Below are 19,626 nucleotides of genomic sequence, written 5' to 3' on the forward strand. Positions count from 1 at the left end.
CCAACTATGTCAATTTTTTTTACAAATTAGGAGAGTGTTTTTAATCTTCGAAAGCTAGAGGTAGACTTGGTACTCTGGCATTAATACATTGATGAGGTAATTATTTTATGGGGTGGAGCTAAAGATCAAATGGATTTGTTTTTGGAAGAATTAAGTTTTAGTGATCATAATTAAAGATTTGTTGCCCATATCAGTTAAGATAGGGTTGAATATTTAAATATAGAGATCAAAGAAATCGGCTCTGGATTGGAGTTTAACAGATTTTGAATCCAATAACTAGACAGGGATATATATTGTTCCATACCTACCACCTGCTGAGTTTGTTCTTAAACCTGACACTTAGACTATGTAAAAATTTGAAAAATGCTTAAACTAAGAACGAGACACTTGAAACCAAAGTTGCGGATTTAACAAGGAATTTTTTGAAAAGTAGTACCTGGAGGATGTTTTGAGCCTGTCCTTTGCTAAAGATTAAATACTAGATAAAGCCAAATTTCTTAGATAAGATAGAGTAAGAGATCGTAATAGTAATAATGGGAAGGTAGCCAAGTTGGTTTTACATTATAGTGTGAAACATACACAGATTAGGCGGATTGCAGATAGATATTGGCATTTAGTGTGCGATGATAAAACATTTGGAGTCCTTTATTACCCCATTATGGCACAAACATTTTAACGAAAGCTCCAAATTTATTTTTTCTTAGAAAAGTCTCTGCAGTTACAAGAAATGGAGTCAAAATCAGTTTTAAAACTTGGTTGTCTTTTTAAAGTTTTTTTTTAGATGTGGGTCATGTAGAAATCGAATATATTTTTAGTGATTGCCTTACACAGTAGAACAAATCTTCCCATGTGCAGCAAGTATTCAACTTTTGAGAAAAATATGCATGGTCAATGTGAACATTTAAATTAAAATGGTAATATTTTCATGCTCAGAGTAATGGCTGTGAGCATCTCTGACAATTTTCAGACAAGTAGAAGACTACTCCCAAATAGAGATGAGCGAGCATACTCGCTAAGGCAAACTACTTGAGCGAGTAGTGCCTTATTCAAGTACCTGCCCACTCATCTCTAAAGATTCGGCTGCCAGCGCTGGTGAGCGGTGAGTTGTGGAAGTGATCAGGGAGGAGTAGGGAGGAGAGAGTCAGAGAGAGAACTCCCCTCCATTCCACCCCGCTCTCCGCCCCACTCCCCTCCCCCCTGCCGGCAGCCGAATCTTTAGAGACAAGCGGGCAGGAACTCGAATAAGGCACTACTCGCTCGAGTAGTTTGCCTTAGCGAGTATACTCGCTCATCTCTACTCCTAAATGTAAAAAAATGGATTCTTTTGAATTAAAAATAAATGCTATTCTAACATTTTTTTAAATGTTAATTGCAGGTGGAATACCTGGAATAAATGGAGCAATTCAAGGAGGAATCAGTATGTATAATCAATTTTCAATCCTTTTTAAAGCACCACTTCATTGAAAACATACTAAACAATGCAACCTTTTTCAATATTCCCTTTTTAATTGATACAGGTGAAATACCTGGAATACCAGGAACACCAGGAACTGGCGGCATAATTTACCCAGGAATTAGTGAGTATGCTATAAATTTGGAGTTTAATAAAGATATGGCACAGAAGCAAAAAGAGTTTAGATTACTTATTGATTCCTTTTTTGATTGACCCATAATTATTTTTGTCTTGAGTGTGAATTTTTTTTGTCATAGATCTGGTACTGCCATGGGCTCCCATGTCTGTGGCCAGCTATGTCAATTTTTTTTTACAAATTGGGAGAGTGTTTTTAATCTTCGAAAGCTATAGGTAGACTTGGTACTCTGGCATTAATATATTGATGATGCATTTATTTTATGGGGTGGAGCTAAAGATTAAATGGAATTTTTTTGGAAGAATTAAGTTTTAGTAATCATAATTAAAGATTTGTTGCCCATATCAGTTAAGATAGGGTTGAATATTTAAATATAGAGATCAAAGAAATCGGCTCTGGATTGGAGTTTAACAGATTTTGAATCCAATAACTAGACAGGGATATATATTGTTCCATACCTACCACCTGCTGAGTTTGTTCTTAAACCTGACACTTAGACTATGTACAAATTTGAAAAATGCTTAAACTAAGAACGAGACACTTGAAGCCAAAGTTGTGGATTTAACAAGGAATTTTTTGAAAAGTAGTACCTGGAGGATGTTTTGAACCTGTCCTTTGCTAAAGATTAAATATTAGATAAAGCCAAATTTCTTAGATAGGATAGAGTAAGAGGTGGTAATAGTAATAATGGGGAGGTAGCCAAGTTGGTTTTACATTATAGTGTGAAACATACACAGATCAGGCGGATTGCAGTTAGATATTGGCATTTAGTGTGCGAGGATAAAACATTTGGAGTCCTTTATTACCCCATTATGGCACAAACATTTTAACGAAAGCTCCAAATTTAGTTTTTTTTTTAGAAAAGTGTCTGCTGTTAAAAGAAATGGAGTCAAAATCAGTTTTAAAACTTGGTTGTCTTTTTAAAGTTTTTTTTAGATGTGGGTCATGTAGAAATCGAATATATTTTTAGTGATTGCCTTACACAGTAGAACAAATCTTCCCATGTACAGCAAGTATTCAACTTTGTGAGAAAATATGCATGGTCAATGTGAACATTTGAATTTAAAGTAATAATATTTTAATGTTCAGAGCAATGGCTACGAGTGTCTCTGACAATTTTCATTCAAGTAGAAGACTACTCCTAAATAGAGATGAGCGAGCATACTCGCTAAGGCAAACTACTTGTGCGAGTAGTGCCTTATTCGAGTACCTGCCCGCTCATCTCTAAAGATTCGGCTGCTGGCGCAGGTGAGCCATGAGTTGCGGGAGTGAGCAGGCAGGAGAGGAGGGGAGAGAGTCAGAGAGAGATCTCCCCTCCGTACCACCCCGCTCTCCCCTGTCGCTCCCCGCCCCCTTGCCGGCAGCAGAATCTTTAGAGATGAGCGGGTAGGTACTCGAATAAGGCACTACTCGCTCAAGTATTTTGCCTTAGCGAGTATGCTCGCTCATCTCTACTCCTAAACGTAAAAAATGGATTCTTTTGAATTAAAAATAAATGCTATTCTAACATTTTTTAAATGTTAATTGCAGGTGAAATACCTGGAATAAATGGAGGAATTGAAGGAGGAATCAGTATGTATAATCGATTTTCAATCCTTTTTAAAGCAGCATTTCATTCAAAACATACTGAGCAAAGCAACCTTTTTCAATATGCCCTTTTTAATTGATACAGGTGAAATACCTGGAATAGCAGGAACACCAGGGACTGGCGGCATAATTTCACCAGGATATGGTGAGTATGCTATAAATTTGGAGTTTAATAAAGATATGGCACAGAAGCAAAATGAGTTTAGATTACTCCTGATTCATGTTAGATTGACCCATAATTATTTTTGTCTTGAGTGTGATTTTTTTTTGTCAAAGATCTGGTACTGCCATGGGCTCCCATGTCTGTGGCCAACTATGTCAATTTTTTTTACAAATTAGGAGAGTGTTTTTAATCTTCGAAAGCTAGAGGTAGACTTGGTACTCTGGCATTAATACATTGATGAGGTAATTATTTAATGGGGTGGAGCTAAAGATCAAATGGATTTGTTTTTGGAAGAATTAAGTTTTAGTGATCATAATTAAAGATTTGTTGCCCATATCAGTTAAGATAGGGTTGAATATTTAAATATAGAGATCAAAGAAATCGGCTCTGGATTGGAGTTTAACAGATTTTGAATCCAATAACTAGACAGGGATATATATTGTTCCATACCTACCACCTGCTGAGTTTGTTCTTAAACCTGACACTTAGACTATGTAAAAATTTGAAAAATGCTTAAACTAAGAACGAGACACTTGAAACCAAAGTTGCGGATTTAACAAGGAATTTTTTGAAAAGTAGTACCTGGAGGATGTTTCGAGCCTGTCCTTTGCTAAAGATTAAATACTAGATAAAGCCAAATTTCTTAGATAAGATAGAGTAAGAGATCGTAATAGTAATAATGGGAAGGTAGCCAAGTTGGTTTTACATTATAGTGTGAAACATACACAGATTAGGCGGATTGCAGTTAGATATTGGCATTTAGTGTGCGAGGATAAAACATTTGGAGTCCTTTATTACCCCATTATGGCACAAACATTTTAACGAAAGCTCCAAATTTAGTTTTTTTTTTTTAGAAAAGTGTCTGCTGTTAAAAGAAATGGAGTCAAAATCAGTTTTAAAACTTGGTTGTCTTTTTAAAGTTTTTTTTAGATGTGGGTCATGTAGAAATCGAATATATTTTTAGTGATTGCCTTACACAGTAGAACAAATCTTCCCATGTGCAGCAAGTATTCAACTTTTGAGAAAAATATGCATGGTCAATGTGAACATTTAAATTAAAATGGTAATATTTTCATGCTCAGAGTAATGGCTGTGAGCATCTCTGACAATTTTCAGACAAGTAGAAGACTACTCCCAAATAGAGATGAGCGAGCATACTCGCTAAGGCAAACTACTTGAGCGTGTAGTGCCTTATTCAAGTACCTGCCCACTCATCTCTAAAGATTCGGCTGCCAGCGCTGGTGAGCGGTGAGTTGTGGAAGTGATCAGGGAGGAGCAGGGAGGAGAGAGTCAGAGAGAGAACTCCCCTCCATTCCACCCCGCTCTCCGCCCCACTCCCCGCCCCCCTGCCGGCAGCCGAATCTTTAGAGACAAGCGGGCAGGAACTCGAATAAGGCACTACTCGCTCGAGTAGTTTGCCTTAGCGAGTATACTCGCTCATCTCTACTCCTAAATGTAAAAAAATGGATTCTTTTGAATTAAAAATAAATGCTATTCTAACATTTTTTTAAATGTTAATTGCAGGTGGAATACCTGGAATAAATGGAGCAATTCAAGGAGGAATCAGTATGTATAATCAATTTTCAATCCTTTTTAAAGCAGCACTTCATTGAAAACATACTAAACAATGCAACCTTTTTCAATATTCCCTTTTTAATTGATACAGGTGAAATACCTGGATTACCAGGAACACCAGGAACTGGCGGCATAATTTACCCAGGAATTAGTGAGTATGCTATAAATTTGGAGTTTAATAAAGATATGGCACAGAAGCAAAAAGAGTTTAGATTACTTATTGATTCCTATTTTGATTGACCCATAATTATTTTTGTCTTGAGTGTGATTTTTTTTTGTCAAAGATCTGGTACTGCCATGGGCTCCCATGTCTGTGGCCAACTATGTCAATTTTTTTTACAAATTAGGAGAGTGTTTTTAATCTTCGAAAGCTAGAGGTAGACTTGGTACTCTGGCATTAATACATTGATGAGGTAATTATTTAATGGGGTGGAGCTAAAGATCAAATGGATTTGTTTTTGGAAGAATTAAGTTTTAGTGATCATAATTAAAGATTTGTTGCCCATATCAGTTAAGATAGGGTTGAATATTTAAATATAGAGATCAAAGAAATCGGCTCTGGATTGGAGTTTAACAGATTTTGAATCCAATAACTAGACAGGGATATATATTGTTCCATACCTACCACCTGCTGAGTTTGTTCTTAAACCTGACACTTAGACTATGTAAAAATTTGAAAAATGCTTAAACTAAGAACGAGACACTTGAAACCAAAGTTGCGGATTTAACAAGGAATTTTTTGAAAAGTAGTACCTGGAGGATGTTTCGAGCCTGTCCTTTGCTAAAGATTAAATACTAGATAAAGCCAAATTTCTTAGATAAGATAGAGTAAGAGATCGTAATAGTAATAATGGGAAGGTAGCCAAGTTGGTTTTACATTATAGTGTGAAACATACACAGATTAGGCGGATTGCAGTTAGATATTGGCATTTAGTGTGCGAGGATAAAACATTTGGAGTCCTTTATTACCCCATTATGGCACAAACATTTTAACGAAAGCTCCAAATTTAGTTTTTTTTTTTTAGAAAAGTGTCTGCTGTTAAAAGAAATGGAGTCAAAATCAGTTTTAAAACTTGGTTGTCTTTTTAAAGTTTTTTTTAGATGTGGGTCATGTAGAAATCGAATATATTTTTAGTGATTGCCTTACACAGTAGAACAAATCTTCCCATGTGCAGCAAGTATTCAACTTTTGAGAAAAATATGCATGGTCAATGTGAACATTTAAATTAAAATGGTAATATTTTCATGCTCAGAGTAATGGCTGTGAGCATCTCTGACAATTTTCAGACAAGTAGAAGACTACTCCCAAATAGAGATGAGCGAGCATACTCGCTAAGGCAAACTACTTGAGCGTGTAGTGCCTTATTCAAGTACCTGCCCACTCATCTCTAAAGATTCGGCTGCCAGCGCTGGTGAGCGGTGAGTTGTGGAAGTGATCAGGGAGGAGCAGGGAGGAGAGAGTCAGAGAGAGAACTCCCCTCCATTCCACCCCGCTCTCCGCCCCACTCCCCGCCCCCCTGCCGGCAGCCGAATCTTTAGAGACAAGCGGGCAGGAACTCGAATAAGGCACTACTCGCTCGAGTAGTTTGCCTTAGCGAGTATACTCGCTCATCTCTACTCCTAAATGTAAAAAAATGGATTCTTTTGAATTAAAAATAAATGCTATTCTAACATTTTTTTAAATGTTAATTGCAGGTGGAATACCTGGAATAAATGGAGCAATTCAAGGAGGAATCAGTATGTATAATCAATTTTCAATCCTTTTTAAAGCAGCACTTCATTGAAAACATACTAAACAATGCAACCTTTTTCAATATTCCCTTTTTAATTGATACAGGTGAAATACCTGGAATACCAGGAACACCAGGAACTGGCGGCATAATTTACCCAGGAATTAGTGAGTATGCTATAAATTTGGAGTTTAATAAACATATGGCACAGAAGCAAAAAGAGTTTAGATTACTTATTGATTCCTATTATGATTGACCCATAATTATTTTTGTCTTGAGTGTGATTTTTTTTTTGTCAAAGATCTGGTACTGCCATGGGCTCCCATGTCTGTGGCCAACTATGTCAATTTTTTTTACAAATCAGGAGAGTGTTTTTAATCTTCGAAAGCTAGAGGTAGACTTGGTACTCTGGCATTAATACATTGATGAGGTAATTATTTTATGGGGTGGAGCTAAAGATCAAATGGATTTGTTTTTGGAAGAATTAAGCTTTAGTGATCATAATTAAAGATTTGTTGCCCATATCAGTTAAGATAGGGTTGAATATTTAAATATAGAGATCAAAGAAATCGGCTCTGGATTGGAGTTTAACAGATTTTGAATCCAATAACTAGACAGGGATATATATTGTTCCATACCTACCACCTGCTGAGTTTGTTCTTAAACCTGACACTTAGACTATGTACAAATTTGAAAAATGCTTAAACTAAGAACGAGACACTTGAAGCCAAAGTTGTGGATTTAACAAGGAATTTTTTGAAAAGTAGTACCTGGAGGATGTTTTGAACCTGTCCTTTGCTAAAGATTAAATATTAGATAAAGCCAAATTTCTTAGATAGGATAGAGTAAGAGGTGGTAATAGTAATAATGGGGAGGTAGCCAAGTTGGTTTTACATTATAGTGTGAAACATACACAGATCAGGCGGATTGCAGTTGGATATTGGCATTTAGTGTGCGAGGATAAAACATTTGGAGTCCTTTATTACCCCATTATGGCACAAACATTTTAACGAAAGCTCCAAATTTAGTTTTTTTTTTAGAAAAGTGTCTGCTGTTAAAAGAAATGGAGTCAAAATCAGTTTTAAAACTTGGTTGTCTTTTTAAAGTTTTTTTTAGATGTGGGTCATGTAGAAATCGAATATATTTTTAGTGATTGCCTTACACAGTAGAACAAATCTTCCCATGTACAGCAAGTATTCAACTTTGTGAGAAAATATGCATGGTCAATGTGAACATTTGAATTTAAAGTAATAATATTTTAATGTTCAGAGCAATGGCTGTGAGCGTCTCTGACAATTTTCATTCAAGTAGAAGACTACTCCTAAATAGAGATGAGCGAGCATACTCGCTAAGGCAAACTACTTGTGCGAGTAGTGCCTTATTCGAGTACCTGCCCGCTCATCTCTAAAGATTCGGCTGCTGGCGCAGGTGAGCCATGAGTTGCGGGAGTGAGCAGGCAGGAGAGGAGGGGAGAGAGTCAGAGAGAGATCTCCCCTCCGTACCACCCCGCTCTCCCCTGTCGCTCCCCGCCCCCTTGCCGGCAGCAGAATCTTTAGAGATGAGCGGGTAGGTACTCGAATAAGGCACTACTCGCTCAAGTATTTTGCCTTAGCGAGTATGCTCGCTCATCTCTACTCCTAAACGTAAAAAATGGATTCTTTTGAATTAAAAATAAATTCTATTCTAACATTTTTTAAATGTTAATTGCAGGTGAAATACCTGGAATAAATGGAGGAATTGAAGGAGGAATCAGTATGTATAATCGATTTTCAATCCTTTTTAAAGCAGCATTTCATTTAAAACATACTGAGCAAAGCAACCTTTTTCAATATGCCCTTTTTAATTGATACAGGTGAAATACCTGGAATAGCAGGAACACCAGGGACTGGCGGCATAATTTCACCAGGATATGGTGAGTATGCTATAAATTTGGAGTTTAATAAAGATATGGCACAGAAGCAAAATGAGTTTAGATTACTCCTGATTCATGTTAGATTGACCCATAATTATTTTTGTCTTGAGTGTGATTTTTTTTTGTCAAAGATCTGGTACTGCCATGGGCTCCCATGTCTGTGGCCAACTATGTCAATTTTTTTTACAAATTAGGAGAGTGTTTTTAATCTTCGAAAGCTAGAGGTAGACTTGGTACTCTGGCATTAATACATTGATGAGGTAATTATTTAATGGGGTGGAGCTAAAGATCAAATGGATTTGTTTTTGGAAGAATTAAGTTTTAGTGATCATAATTAAAGATTTGTTGCCCATATCAGTTAAGATAGGGTTGAATATTTAAATATAGAGATCAAAGAAATCGGCTCTGGATTGGAGTTTAACAGATTTTGAATCCAATAACTAGACAGGGATATATATTGTTCCATACCTACCACCTGCTGAGTTTGTTCTTAAACCTGACACTTAGACTATGTAAAAATTTGAAAAATGCTTAAACTAAGAACGAGACACTTGAAACCAAAGTTGCGGATTTAACAAGGAATTTTTTGAAAAGTAGTACCTGGAGGATGTTTCGAGCCTGTCCTTTGCTAAAGATTAAATACTAGATAAAGCCAAATTTCTTAGATAAGATAGAGTAAGAGATCGTAATAGTAATAATGGGAAGGTAGCCAAGTTGGTTTTACATTATAGTGTGAAACATACACAGATTAGGCGGATTGCAGTTAGATATTGGCATTTAGTGTGCGAGGATAAAACATTTGGAGTCCTTTATTACCCCATTATGGCACAAACATTTTAACGAAAGCTCCAAATTTAGTTTTTTTTTTTTAGAAAAGTGTCTGCTGTTAAAAGAAATGGAGTCAAAATCAGTTTTAAAACTTGGTTGTCTTTTTAAAGTTTTTTTTAGATGTGGGTCATGTAGAAATCGAATATATTTTTAGTGATTGCCTTACACAGTAGAACAAATCTTCCCATGTGCAGCAAGTATTCAACTTTTGAGAAAAATATGCATGGTCAATGTGAACATTTAAATTAAAATGGTAATATTTTCATGCTCAGAGTAATGGCTGTGAGCATCTCTGACAATTTTCAGACAAGTAGAAGACTACTCCCAAATAGAGATGAGCGAGCATACTCGCTAAGGCAAACTACTTGAGCGTGTAGTGCCTTATTCAAGTACCTGCCCACTCATCTCTAAAGATTCGGCTGCCAGCGCTGGTGAGCGGTGAGTTGTGGAAGTGATCAGGGAGGAGCAGGGAGGAGAGAGTCAGAGAGAGAACTCCCCTCCATTCCACCCCGCTCTCCGCCCCACTCCCCGCCCCCCTGCCGGCAGCCGAATCTTTAGAGACAAGCGGGCAGGAACTCGAATAAGGCACTACTCGCTCGAGTAGTTTGCCTTAGCGAGTATACTCGCTCATCTCTACTCCTAAATGTAAAAAATGGATTCTTTTGAATTAAAAATAAATGCTATTCTAACATTTTTTTAAATGTTAATTGCTGGTGGAATACCTGCAATAAATGGAGCAATTCAAGGAGGAATCAGTATGTATAATCAATTTTCAATCCTTTTTAAAGCAGCACTTCATTGAAAACATACTAAACAATGCAACCTTTTTCAATATTCCCTTTTAATTGATACAGGTGAAATACCTGGAATACCAGGAACACCAGGAACTGGCGGCATAATTTACCCAGGAATTAGTGAGTATGCTATAAATTTGGAGTTTAATAAAGATATGGCACAGAAGCAAAAAGAGTTTAGATTACTTATTGATTCCTTTTTTGATTGACCCATAATTATTTTTGTCTTGAGTCTGAATTTTGTTTGTCATAGATCTGGTACTGCCATGGGCTCCCATGTCTGTGGCCAGCTATGTCAATTTTTTTTTACAAATTGGGAGAGTGTTTTTAATCTTCGAAAGCTATAGGTAGACTTGGTACTCTGGCATTAATATATTGATGATGCATTTATTTTATGGGGTGGAGCTAAAGATCAAATGGAATTTTTTTGGAAGAATTAAGTTTTAGTAATCATAATTAAAGATTTGTTGCCCATATCAGTTAAGATAGGGTTGAATATTTAAATATAGAGATCCAAGAAATCGGCTCTGGATTGGAGTTTAACAGATTTTGAATCCAATAACTAGACAGGGATATATATTGTTCCATACCTACCACCTGCTGAGTTTGTTCTTAAACCTGACACTTAGACTATGTACAAATTTGAAAAAATGCTTAAACTAAGAACGAGACACTTGAAGCCAAAGTTGTGGATTTAACAAGGAATTTTTTGAAAAGTAGTACCTGGAGGATGTTTTGAACCTGTCCTTTGCTAAAGATTAAATATTAGATAAAGCCAAATTTCTTAGATAGGATAGAGTAAGAGGTGGTAATAGTAATAATGGGGAGGTAGCCAAGTTGGTTTTACATTATAGTGTGAAACATACACAGATTAGGCGGATTGCAGTTAGATATTGGCATTTAGTGTGCGAGGATAAAACATTTGGAGTCCTTTATTACCCCATTATGGCACAAACATTTTAACGAAAGCTCCAAATTTAGTTTGTTTTTTTTTAGAAAAGTGTCTGCTGTTAAAAGAAATGGAGTCAAAATCAGTTTTAAAACTTGGTTGTCTTTTTAAAGTTTTTTTTAGATGTGGGTCATGTAGAAATCGAATATATTTTTAGTGATTGCCTTACACAGTAGAACAAATCTTCCCATGTGCAGCAAGTATTCAACTTTTGAGAAAAATATGCATGGTCAATGTGAACATTTAAATTAAAATGGTAATATTTTCATGCTCAGAGTAATGGCTGTGAGCATCTCTGACAATTTTCAGACAAGTAGAAGACTACTCCCAAATAGAGATGAGCGAGCATACTCGCTAAGGCAAACTACTTGAGCGAGTAGTGCCTTATTCAAGTACCTGCCCACTCATCTCTAAAGATTCGGCTGCCAGCGCTGGTGAGCGGTGAGTTGTGGAAGTGATCAGGGAGGAGCAGGGAGGAGAGAGTCAGAGAGAGAACTCCCCTCCATTCCACCCCGCTCTCCGCCCCACTCCCCGCCCCCCTGCCGGCAGCCGAATCTTTAGAGACAAGCGGGCAGGAACTCGAATAAGGCACTACTCGCTCGAGTAGTTTGCCTTAGCGAGTATACTCGCTCATCTCTACTCCTAAATGTAAAAAAATGGATTCTTTTGAATTAAAAATAAATGCTATTCTAACATTTTTTTAAATGTTAATTGCAGGTGGAATACCTGGAATAAATGGAGCAATTCAAGGAGGAATCAGTATGTATAATCAATTTTCAATCCTTTTTAAAGCAGCACTTCATTGAAAACATACTAAACAATGCAACCTTTTTCAATATTCCCTTTTTAATTGATACAGGTGAAATACCTGGAATACCAGGAACACCAGGAACTGGCGGCATAATTTACCCAGGAATTAGTGAGTATGCTATAAATTTGGAGTTTAATAAAGATATGGCACAGAAGCAAAAAGAGTTTAGATTACTTATTGATTCCTATTTTGATTGACCCATAATTATTTTTGTCTTGAGTGTGATTTTTTTTTTGTCAAAGATCTGGTACTGCCATGGGCTCCCATGTCTGTGGCCAACTATGTCAATTTTTTTTACAAATCAGGAGAGTGTTTTTAATCTTCGAAAGCTAGAGGTAGACTTGGTACTCTGGCATTAATACATTGATGAGGTAATTATTTTATGGGGTGGAGCTAAAGATCAAATGGATTTGTTTTTGGAAGAATTAAGCTTTAGTGATCATAATTAAAGATGTGTTGCCCATATCAGTTAAGATAGGGTTGAATATTTAAATATAGAGATCAAAGAAATCGGCTCTGGATTGGAGTTTAACAGATTTTGAATCCAATAACTAGACAGGGATATATATTGTTCCATACCTACCACCTGCTGAGTTTGTTCTTAAACCTGACACTTAGACTATGTAAAAATTTGAAAAATGCTTAAACTAAGAACGAGACACTTGAAGCCAAAGTTGTGGATTTTACAAGGAATTTTTTGAAAAGTAGTACCTGGAGGATGTTTTGAACCTGTCCTTTGCTAAAGATTAAATATTAGATAAAGCCAAATTTCTTAGATAGGATAGAGTAAGAGGTGGTAATAGTAATAATGGGGAGGTAGCCAAGTTGGTTTTACATTATAGTGTGAAACATACACAGATCAGGCGGATTGCAGTTAGATATTGGCATTTAGTGTGCGAGGATAAAACATTTGGAGTCCTCTATTACCCCATTATGGCACAAACATTTTAACGAAAGCTCCAAATTTAGTTTTTTTTTTAGAAAAGTGTCTGCTGTTAAAAGAAATGGAGTCAAAATCAGTTTTAAAACTTGGTTGTCTTTTTAAAGTTTTTTTTAGATGTGGGTCATGTAGAAATCGAATATATTTTTAGTGATTGCCTTACACAGTAGAACAAATCTTCCCATGTACAGCAAGTATTCAACTTTGTGAGAAAATATGCATGGTCAATGTGAACATTTGAATTTAAAGTAATAATATTTTAATGTTCAGAGCAATGGCTACCAGTGTCTCTGACAATTTTCATTCAAGTAGAAGACTACTCCTAAATAGAGATGAGCGAGCATACTCGCTAAGGCAAACTACTTGTGCGAGTAGTGCCTTATTCGAGTACCTGCCCGCTCATCTCTAAAGATTCGGCTGCTGGCGCAGGTGAGCCATGAGTTGCGGGAGTGAGCAGGCAGGAGAGGAGGGGAGAGAGTCAGAGAGAGATCTCCCCTCCGTACCACCCCGCTCTCCCCTGTCGCTCCCCGCCCCCTTGCCGGCAGCCGAATCTTTAGAGATGAGCGGGTAGGTACTCGAATAAGGCACTACTCGCTCAAGTATTTTGCCTTAGCGAGTATGCTCGCTCATCTCTACTCCTAAACGTAAAAAATGGATTCTTTTGAATTAAAAATAAATGCTATTCTAACATTTTTTAAATGTTAATTGCAGGTGAAATACCTGGAATAAATGGAGGAATTGAAGGAGGAATCAGTATGTATAATCGATTTTCAATCCTTTTTAAAGCAGCATTTCATTCAAAACATACTGAGCAAAGCAACCTTTTTCAATATGCCCTTTTTAATTGATACAGGTGAAATACCTGGAATAGCAGGAACACCAGGGACTGGCGGCATAATTTCACCAGGATATGGTGAGTATGCTATAAATTTGGAGTTTAATAAAGATATGGCACAGAAGCAAAATGAGTTTAGATTACTCCTGATTCATGTTAGATTGACCCATAATTATTTTTGTCTTGAGTGTGATTTTTTTTTGTCATAGATCTGGTACTGCCATGGGCTCCCATGTCTGTGGCCAAATATGTCAATTCTTTTTACAAATTAGGAGAGTGTTTTTAATCTTCGAAAGCTAGAGGTAGACTTGGTACTCTGGCATTAATACATTGATGAGGTAATTATTTTATGGGGTGGAGCTAAAGATCAAATGGATTTGTTTTTGGAAGAATTAAGTTTTAGTGATCATAATTAAAGATTTGTTGCCCATATCAGTTAAGATAAGGTTGAATATTTAAATATAGAGATCAAAGAAATCGGCTCTGGATTGGAGTTTAACAGATTTTGAATCCAATAACTAGACAGGGATATATATTGTTCCATACCTACCACCTGCTGAGTTTGTTCTTAAACCTGACACTTAGACTATGTAAAAATTTGAAAAATGCTTAAACTAAGAACGAGACACTTGAAACCAAAGTTGTGGATTTAACAAGGAATTTTTTGAAAAGTAGTACCTGGAGGATGTTTTGAACCTGTCCTTTGCTAAAGATTAAATATTAGATAAAGCCAAATTTCTTAGATAGGATAGAGTAAGAGGTGGTAATAGTAATAATGGGGAGGTAGCCAAGTTGGTTTTACATTATAGTGTGAAACATACACAGATCAGGCGGATTGCAGTTAGATATTGGCATTTAGTGTGCGAGGATAAAACATTTGGAGTCCTTTATTACCCCATTATGGCACAAACATTTTAACGAAAGCTCCAAATTTAGTGTTTTTTTTAGAAAAGTGTCTGCTGTTAAAAGAAATGGAGTCAAAATCAGTTTTAAAACTTGGTTGTCTTTTTAAAGTTTTTTTTAGATGTGGGTCATGTAGAAATCGAATATATTTTTAGTGATTGCCTTACACAGTAGAACAAATCTTCCCATGTGCAGCAAGTATTCAACTTTGTGAGAAAATATGCATGGTCAATGTGAACATTTGAATTTAAAGTAATAATATTTTAATGTTCAGAGCAATGGCTACGAGTGTCTCTGACAATTTTCATTCAAGTAGAAGACTACTCCTAAATAGAGATGAGCGAGCATACTCGCTAAGGCAAACTACTTGTGCGAGTAGTGCCTTATTCGAGTACCTGCCCGCTCATCTCTAAAGATTCGGCTGCTGGCGCAGGTGAGCCATGAGTTGCGGGAGTGAGCAGGCAGGAGAGGAGGGGAGAGAGTCAGAGAGAGATCTCCCCTCCGTACCACCCCGCTCTCCCCTGTCGCTCCCCGCCCCCCTGCCGGCAGCCGAATCTTTAGAGATGAGCGGGCAGGTACTCGAATAAGGCACTACTCGCTCAAGTATTTTGCCTTAGCGAGTATGCTCGCTCATCTCTACTCCTAAACGTAAAAAATGGATTCTTTTGAATTAAAAATAAATGCTATTCTAACATTTTTTAAATGTTAATTGCAGGTGAAATACCTGGAATAAATGGAGGAATTGAAGGAGGAATCAGTATGTATAATCGATTTTCAATCCTTTTTAAAGCAGCATTTCATTCAAAACATACTGAGCAAAGCAACCTTTTTCAATATTACCTTTTTAATTGATACAGGTGAAATACCTGGAATAGCAGGAACACCAGGGACTGGCGGCATAATTTCACCAGGATATGGTGAGTATGCTATAAATTTGGAGTTTAATAAAGATATGGCACAGAAGCAAAATGAGTTTAGATTACTCCTGATTCATGTTAGATTGACCCATAATTATTTTTGTCTTGAGTGTGATTTTTTTTTGTCAAAGATCTGGTACTGCCATGGGCTCCCATGTCTGTGGCCAACTATGTCAATTTTTTTTACAAATTAGGAGAGTGTTTTTAATCTTCGAAAGCTAGAGGTAGACTTGGTACTCTGGCATTAATACATTGATGAGGTAATTATTTTATGGGGTGGAGCTAAAGATCAAATGGATTTGTTTTTGGAAGAATTAAGTTTTAGTGATCATAATTAAAGATTTGTTGCCCATATCAGTTAAGATAGGGTTGAATATTTAAATATAGAGATCAAAGAAATCGGCTCTGGATTGGAGTTTAACAGATTTTGAATCCAATAACTAGACAGGGATATATATTGTTCCATACCTACCACCTGCTGAGTTTGTTCTTAAACCTGACACTTAGACTATGTAAAAATTTGAAAAATGCTTAAACTAAGAACGAGACACTTGAAACCAAAGTTGCGGATTTAACAAGGAATTTTTTGAAAAGTAATACCTGGAGGATGTTTTGAGCCTGTCCTTTGCTAAAGATTAAATACTAGATAAAGCCAAATTTCTTAGATAAGATAGAGTAAGAGATCGTAATAGTAATAATGGGAAGGTAGCCAAGTTGGTTTTACATTATAGTGTGAAACATACACAGATTAGGCGGATTGCAGATAGATATTGGCATTTAGTGTGCGATGATAAAACATTTGGAGTCCTTTATTACCCCATTATAGCACAAACATTTTAACGAAAGCTCCAAATTTAGTTTTTCTTAGAAAAGTCTCTGCAGTTACAAGAAATGGAGTCAAAATCAGTTTTAAAACTTGGTTGTCTTTTTAAAGTCTTTTTTAGATGTGGGTCATGTAGAGATCAAAGATATTCTGAGTGATTGCCTTACACAGTAGAACAAATCTTCCCATGTGCAGCAAGTATTCAACTTTTGAGAAAAATATGCATGGTCAATGTGAACATTTAAATTAAAATGGTAATATTTTCATGCTCAGAGTAATGGCTGTGAGCGTCTCTGACAATTTTCAGACAAGTAGAAGACTACTCCCAAATAGAGATGAGCGAGCATACTCGCTAAGGCAAACTACTTGAGCGAGTAGTGCCTTATTCAAGTACCTGCCCACTCATCTCTAAAGATTCGGCTGCCAACGCTGGTGAGCGGTGAGTTGTGGAAGTGATCAGGGAGGAGCAGGGAGGAGAGAGTCAGAGAGAGAACTCCCCTCATTCCACCCCGCTCTCCGCCCCACTCCCCGCCCCCCTGCCGGCAGCCGAATCTTTAGAGACAAGCGGGCAGGAACTCGAATAAGGCACTACTCGCTCGAGTAGTTTGCCTTAGCGAGTATACTCGCTCATCTCTACTCCTAAATGTAAAAAAATGGATTCTTTTGAATTAAAAATAAATGCTATTCTAACATTTTTTTAAATGTTAATTGCAGGTGGAATACCTGGAATAAATGGAGCAATTCAAGGAGGAATCAGTATGTATAATCAATTTTCAATCCTTTTTAAAGCAGCACTTCATTGAAAACATACTAAACAATGCAACCTTTTTCAATATTCCCTTTTTAATTGATACAGGTGAAATACCTGGAATACCAGGAACACCAGGAACTGGCGGCATAATTTCCCCAGGAATTAGTGAGTATGCTATAAATTTGGAGTTTAATAAAGATATGGCACAGAAGCCAAAAGAGTTTAGATTACTTATTGATTCCTTTTTTGATTGACCCATAATTATTTTTGTCTTGAGTGTGAATTTTTTTTGTCCTAGATCTGGTACTGCCATGGGCTCCCATGTCTGTGGCCAGCTATGTCAATTTTTTTTTACAAATTGGGAGAGTGTTTTTAATCTTCGAAAGCTATAGGTAGACTTGGTACTCTGGCATTAATATATTGATGATGCATTTATTTTATGGGGTGGAGCTAAAGATCAAATGGAATTGTTTTGGAAGAATTAAGTTTTAGTAATCATATTTAAAGATTTGTTGCCCATATCAGTTAAGATAGGGTTGAATATTTAAATATAGAGATCCAAGAAATCGGCACTGGATTGGAGTTTAACAGATTTTGAATCCAATAACTAGACAGGGATATATATTGTTCCATACCTACCACCTGCTGAGTTTGTTCTTAAACCTGACACTTAGACTATGTACAAATTTGAAAAAATGCTTAAACTAAGAACGAGACACTTGAAGCCAAAGTTGTGGATTTAACAAGGAATTTTTTGAAAAGTAGTACCTGGAGGATGTTTTGAACCTGTCCTTTGCTAAAGATTAAATATTAGATAAAGCCAAATTTCTTAGATAGGATAGAGTAAGAGGTGGTAATAGTAATATTGGGGAGGTAGCCAAGTTGGTTTTACATTATAGTGTGAAACATACACAGATTAGGCGGATTGCAGTTAGATATTAGCATTTAGTGTGCGAGGATAAAACATTTGGAGTCCTTTATTACCCCATTATGGCACAAACATTTTAACGAAAGCTCCAAATTTATTTTTTCTTAGAAAAGTCTCTGCAGTTACAAGAAATGGAGTCAAAATCAGTTTTAAAACTTGGTTGTCTTTTTAAAGTCTTTTTTAGATGTGGGTCATGTAGAGATCAAAGATATTCTGAGTGATTGCCTTACACAGTAGAACAAATCTTCCCATGTGCAGCAAGTATTCAACTTTTGAGAAAAATATGCATGGTCAATGTGAACATTTAAATTAAAATGGTAATATTTTCATGCTCAGAGTAATGGCTGTGAGCGTCTCTGACAGTTTTCAGACAAGTAGAAGACTACTCCCAAATAGAGATGAGCGAGCATACTCGCTAAGGCAAACTACTTGAGCGAGTAGTGCCTTATTCAAGTACCTGCCCACTCATCTCTAAAGATTCGGCTGCCAACGCTGGTGAGCGGTGAGTTGTGGAAGTGATCAGGGAGGAGCAGGGAGGAGAGAGTCAGAGAGAGAACTCCCCTCCATTCCACCCCGCTCTCCGCCCCACTCCCCGCCCCCCTGCCGGCAGCCGAATCTTTAGAGACAAGCGGGCAGGAACTCGAATAAGGCACTACTCGCTCGAGTAGTTTGCCTTAGCGAGTATACTCGCTCATCTCTACTCCTAAATGTAAAAAAATGGATTCTTTTGAATTAAAAATAAATGCTATTCTAACATTTTTTTAAATGTTAATTGCAGGTGGAATACCTGGAATAAATGGAGCAATTCAAGGAGGAATCAGTATGTATAATCAATTTTCAATCCTTTTTAAAGCAGCACTTCATTGAAAACATACTAAACAATGCAACCTTTTTCAATATTCCCTTTTTAATTGATACAGGTGAAATACCTGGAATACCAGGAACACCAGGAACTGGCGGCATAATTTCCCCAGGAATTAGTGAGTATGCTATAAATTTGGAGTTTAATAAAGATATGGCACAGAAGCCAAAAGAGTTTAGATTACTTATTGATTCCTTTTTTGATTGACCCATAATTATTTTTGTCTTGAGTGTGAATTTTTTTTGTCATAGATCTGGTACTGCCATGGGCTCCCATGTCTGTGGCCAGCTATGTCAATTTTTTTTTACAAATTGGGAGAGTGTTTTTAATCTTCGAAAGCTATAGGTAGACTTGGTACTCTGGCATTAATATATTGATGATGCATTTATTTTATGGGGTGGAGCTAAAGATCAAATGGAATTTTTTTGGAAGAATTAAGTTTTAGTAATCATAATTAAAGATTTGTTGCCCATATCAGTTAAGATAGGGTTGAATATTTAAATATAGAGATCCAAGAAATCGGCTCTGGATTGGAGTTTAACAGATTTTGAATCCAATAACTAGACAGGGATATATATTGTTCCATACCTACCACCTGCTGAGTTTGTTCTTAAACCTGACACTTAGACTATGTACAAATTTGAAAAAATGCTTAAACTAAGAACGAGACACTTGAAGCCAAAGTTGTGGATTTAACAAGGAATTTTTTTGAAAAGTAGTACCTGGAGG

At 36.7% G+C, this 19,626-nt stretch overlaps 1 protein-coding gene across 1 annotated transcript in view; it reads left to right on the plus strand.

Moving 5' to 3' along the window:
- Nucleotides 1-19,104, plus strand: part of LOC136633501 (collagen alpha-5(IV) chain-like) — a 191,095-nt gene extending 171,991 nt beyond the window's left edge. The window contains exons 94-114 of the mRNA XM_066609262.1: nucleotides 1,376-1,417; nucleotides 1,518-1,577; nucleotides 3,120-3,161; nucleotides 3,262-3,321; nucleotides 4,864-4,905; nucleotides 5,006-5,065; nucleotides 6,610-6,651; nucleotides 6,752-6,811; nucleotides 8,355-8,396; nucleotides 8,497-8,556; nucleotides 10,239-10,298; nucleotides 11,845-11,886; nucleotides 11,987-12,046; nucleotides 13,590-13,631; nucleotides 13,732-13,791; nucleotides 15,332-15,373; nucleotides 15,474-15,533; nucleotides 17,071-17,112; nucleotides 17,213-17,272; nucleotides 18,814-18,855; nucleotides 18,956-19,104. Of these exons, the coding sequence (XP_066465359.1) occupies nucleotides 1,376-1,417; nucleotides 1,518-1,577; nucleotides 3,120-3,161; nucleotides 3,262-3,321; nucleotides 4,864-4,905; nucleotides 5,006-5,065; nucleotides 6,610-6,651; nucleotides 6,752-6,811; nucleotides 8,355-8,396; nucleotides 8,497-8,556; nucleotides 10,239-10,298; nucleotides 11,845-11,886; nucleotides 11,987-12,046; nucleotides 13,590-13,631; nucleotides 13,732-13,791; nucleotides 15,332-15,373; nucleotides 15,474-15,533; nucleotides 17,071-17,112; nucleotides 17,213-17,272; nucleotides 18,814-18,855; nucleotides 18,956-19,104 (1,169 nt within the window). The remainder of the gene's footprint in view (nucleotides 1-1,375; nucleotides 1,418-1,517; nucleotides 1,578-3,119; nucleotides 3,162-3,261; nucleotides 3,322-4,863; nucleotides 4,906-5,005; nucleotides 5,066-6,609; nucleotides 6,652-6,751; nucleotides 6,812-8,354; nucleotides 8,397-8,496; nucleotides 8,557-10,238; nucleotides 10,299-11,844; nucleotides 11,887-11,986; nucleotides 12,047-13,589; nucleotides 13,632-13,731; nucleotides 13,792-15,331; nucleotides 15,374-15,473; nucleotides 15,534-17,070; nucleotides 17,113-17,212; nucleotides 17,273-18,813; nucleotides 18,856-18,955) is intronic.
- The last annotated feature ends 522 nt before the right edge of the window (nucleotides 19,105-19,626 follow it).

Source organism: Eleutherodactylus coqui, chromosome 6 (genome assembly GCF_035609145.1).
Source record: "Eleutherodactylus coqui strain aEleCoq1 chromosome 6, aEleCoq1.hap1, whole genome shotgun sequence".
NCBI classification, from domain to species: Eukaryota; Metazoa; Chordata; class Amphibia; order Anura; family Eleutherodactylidae; genus Eleutherodactylus; species Eleutherodactylus coqui.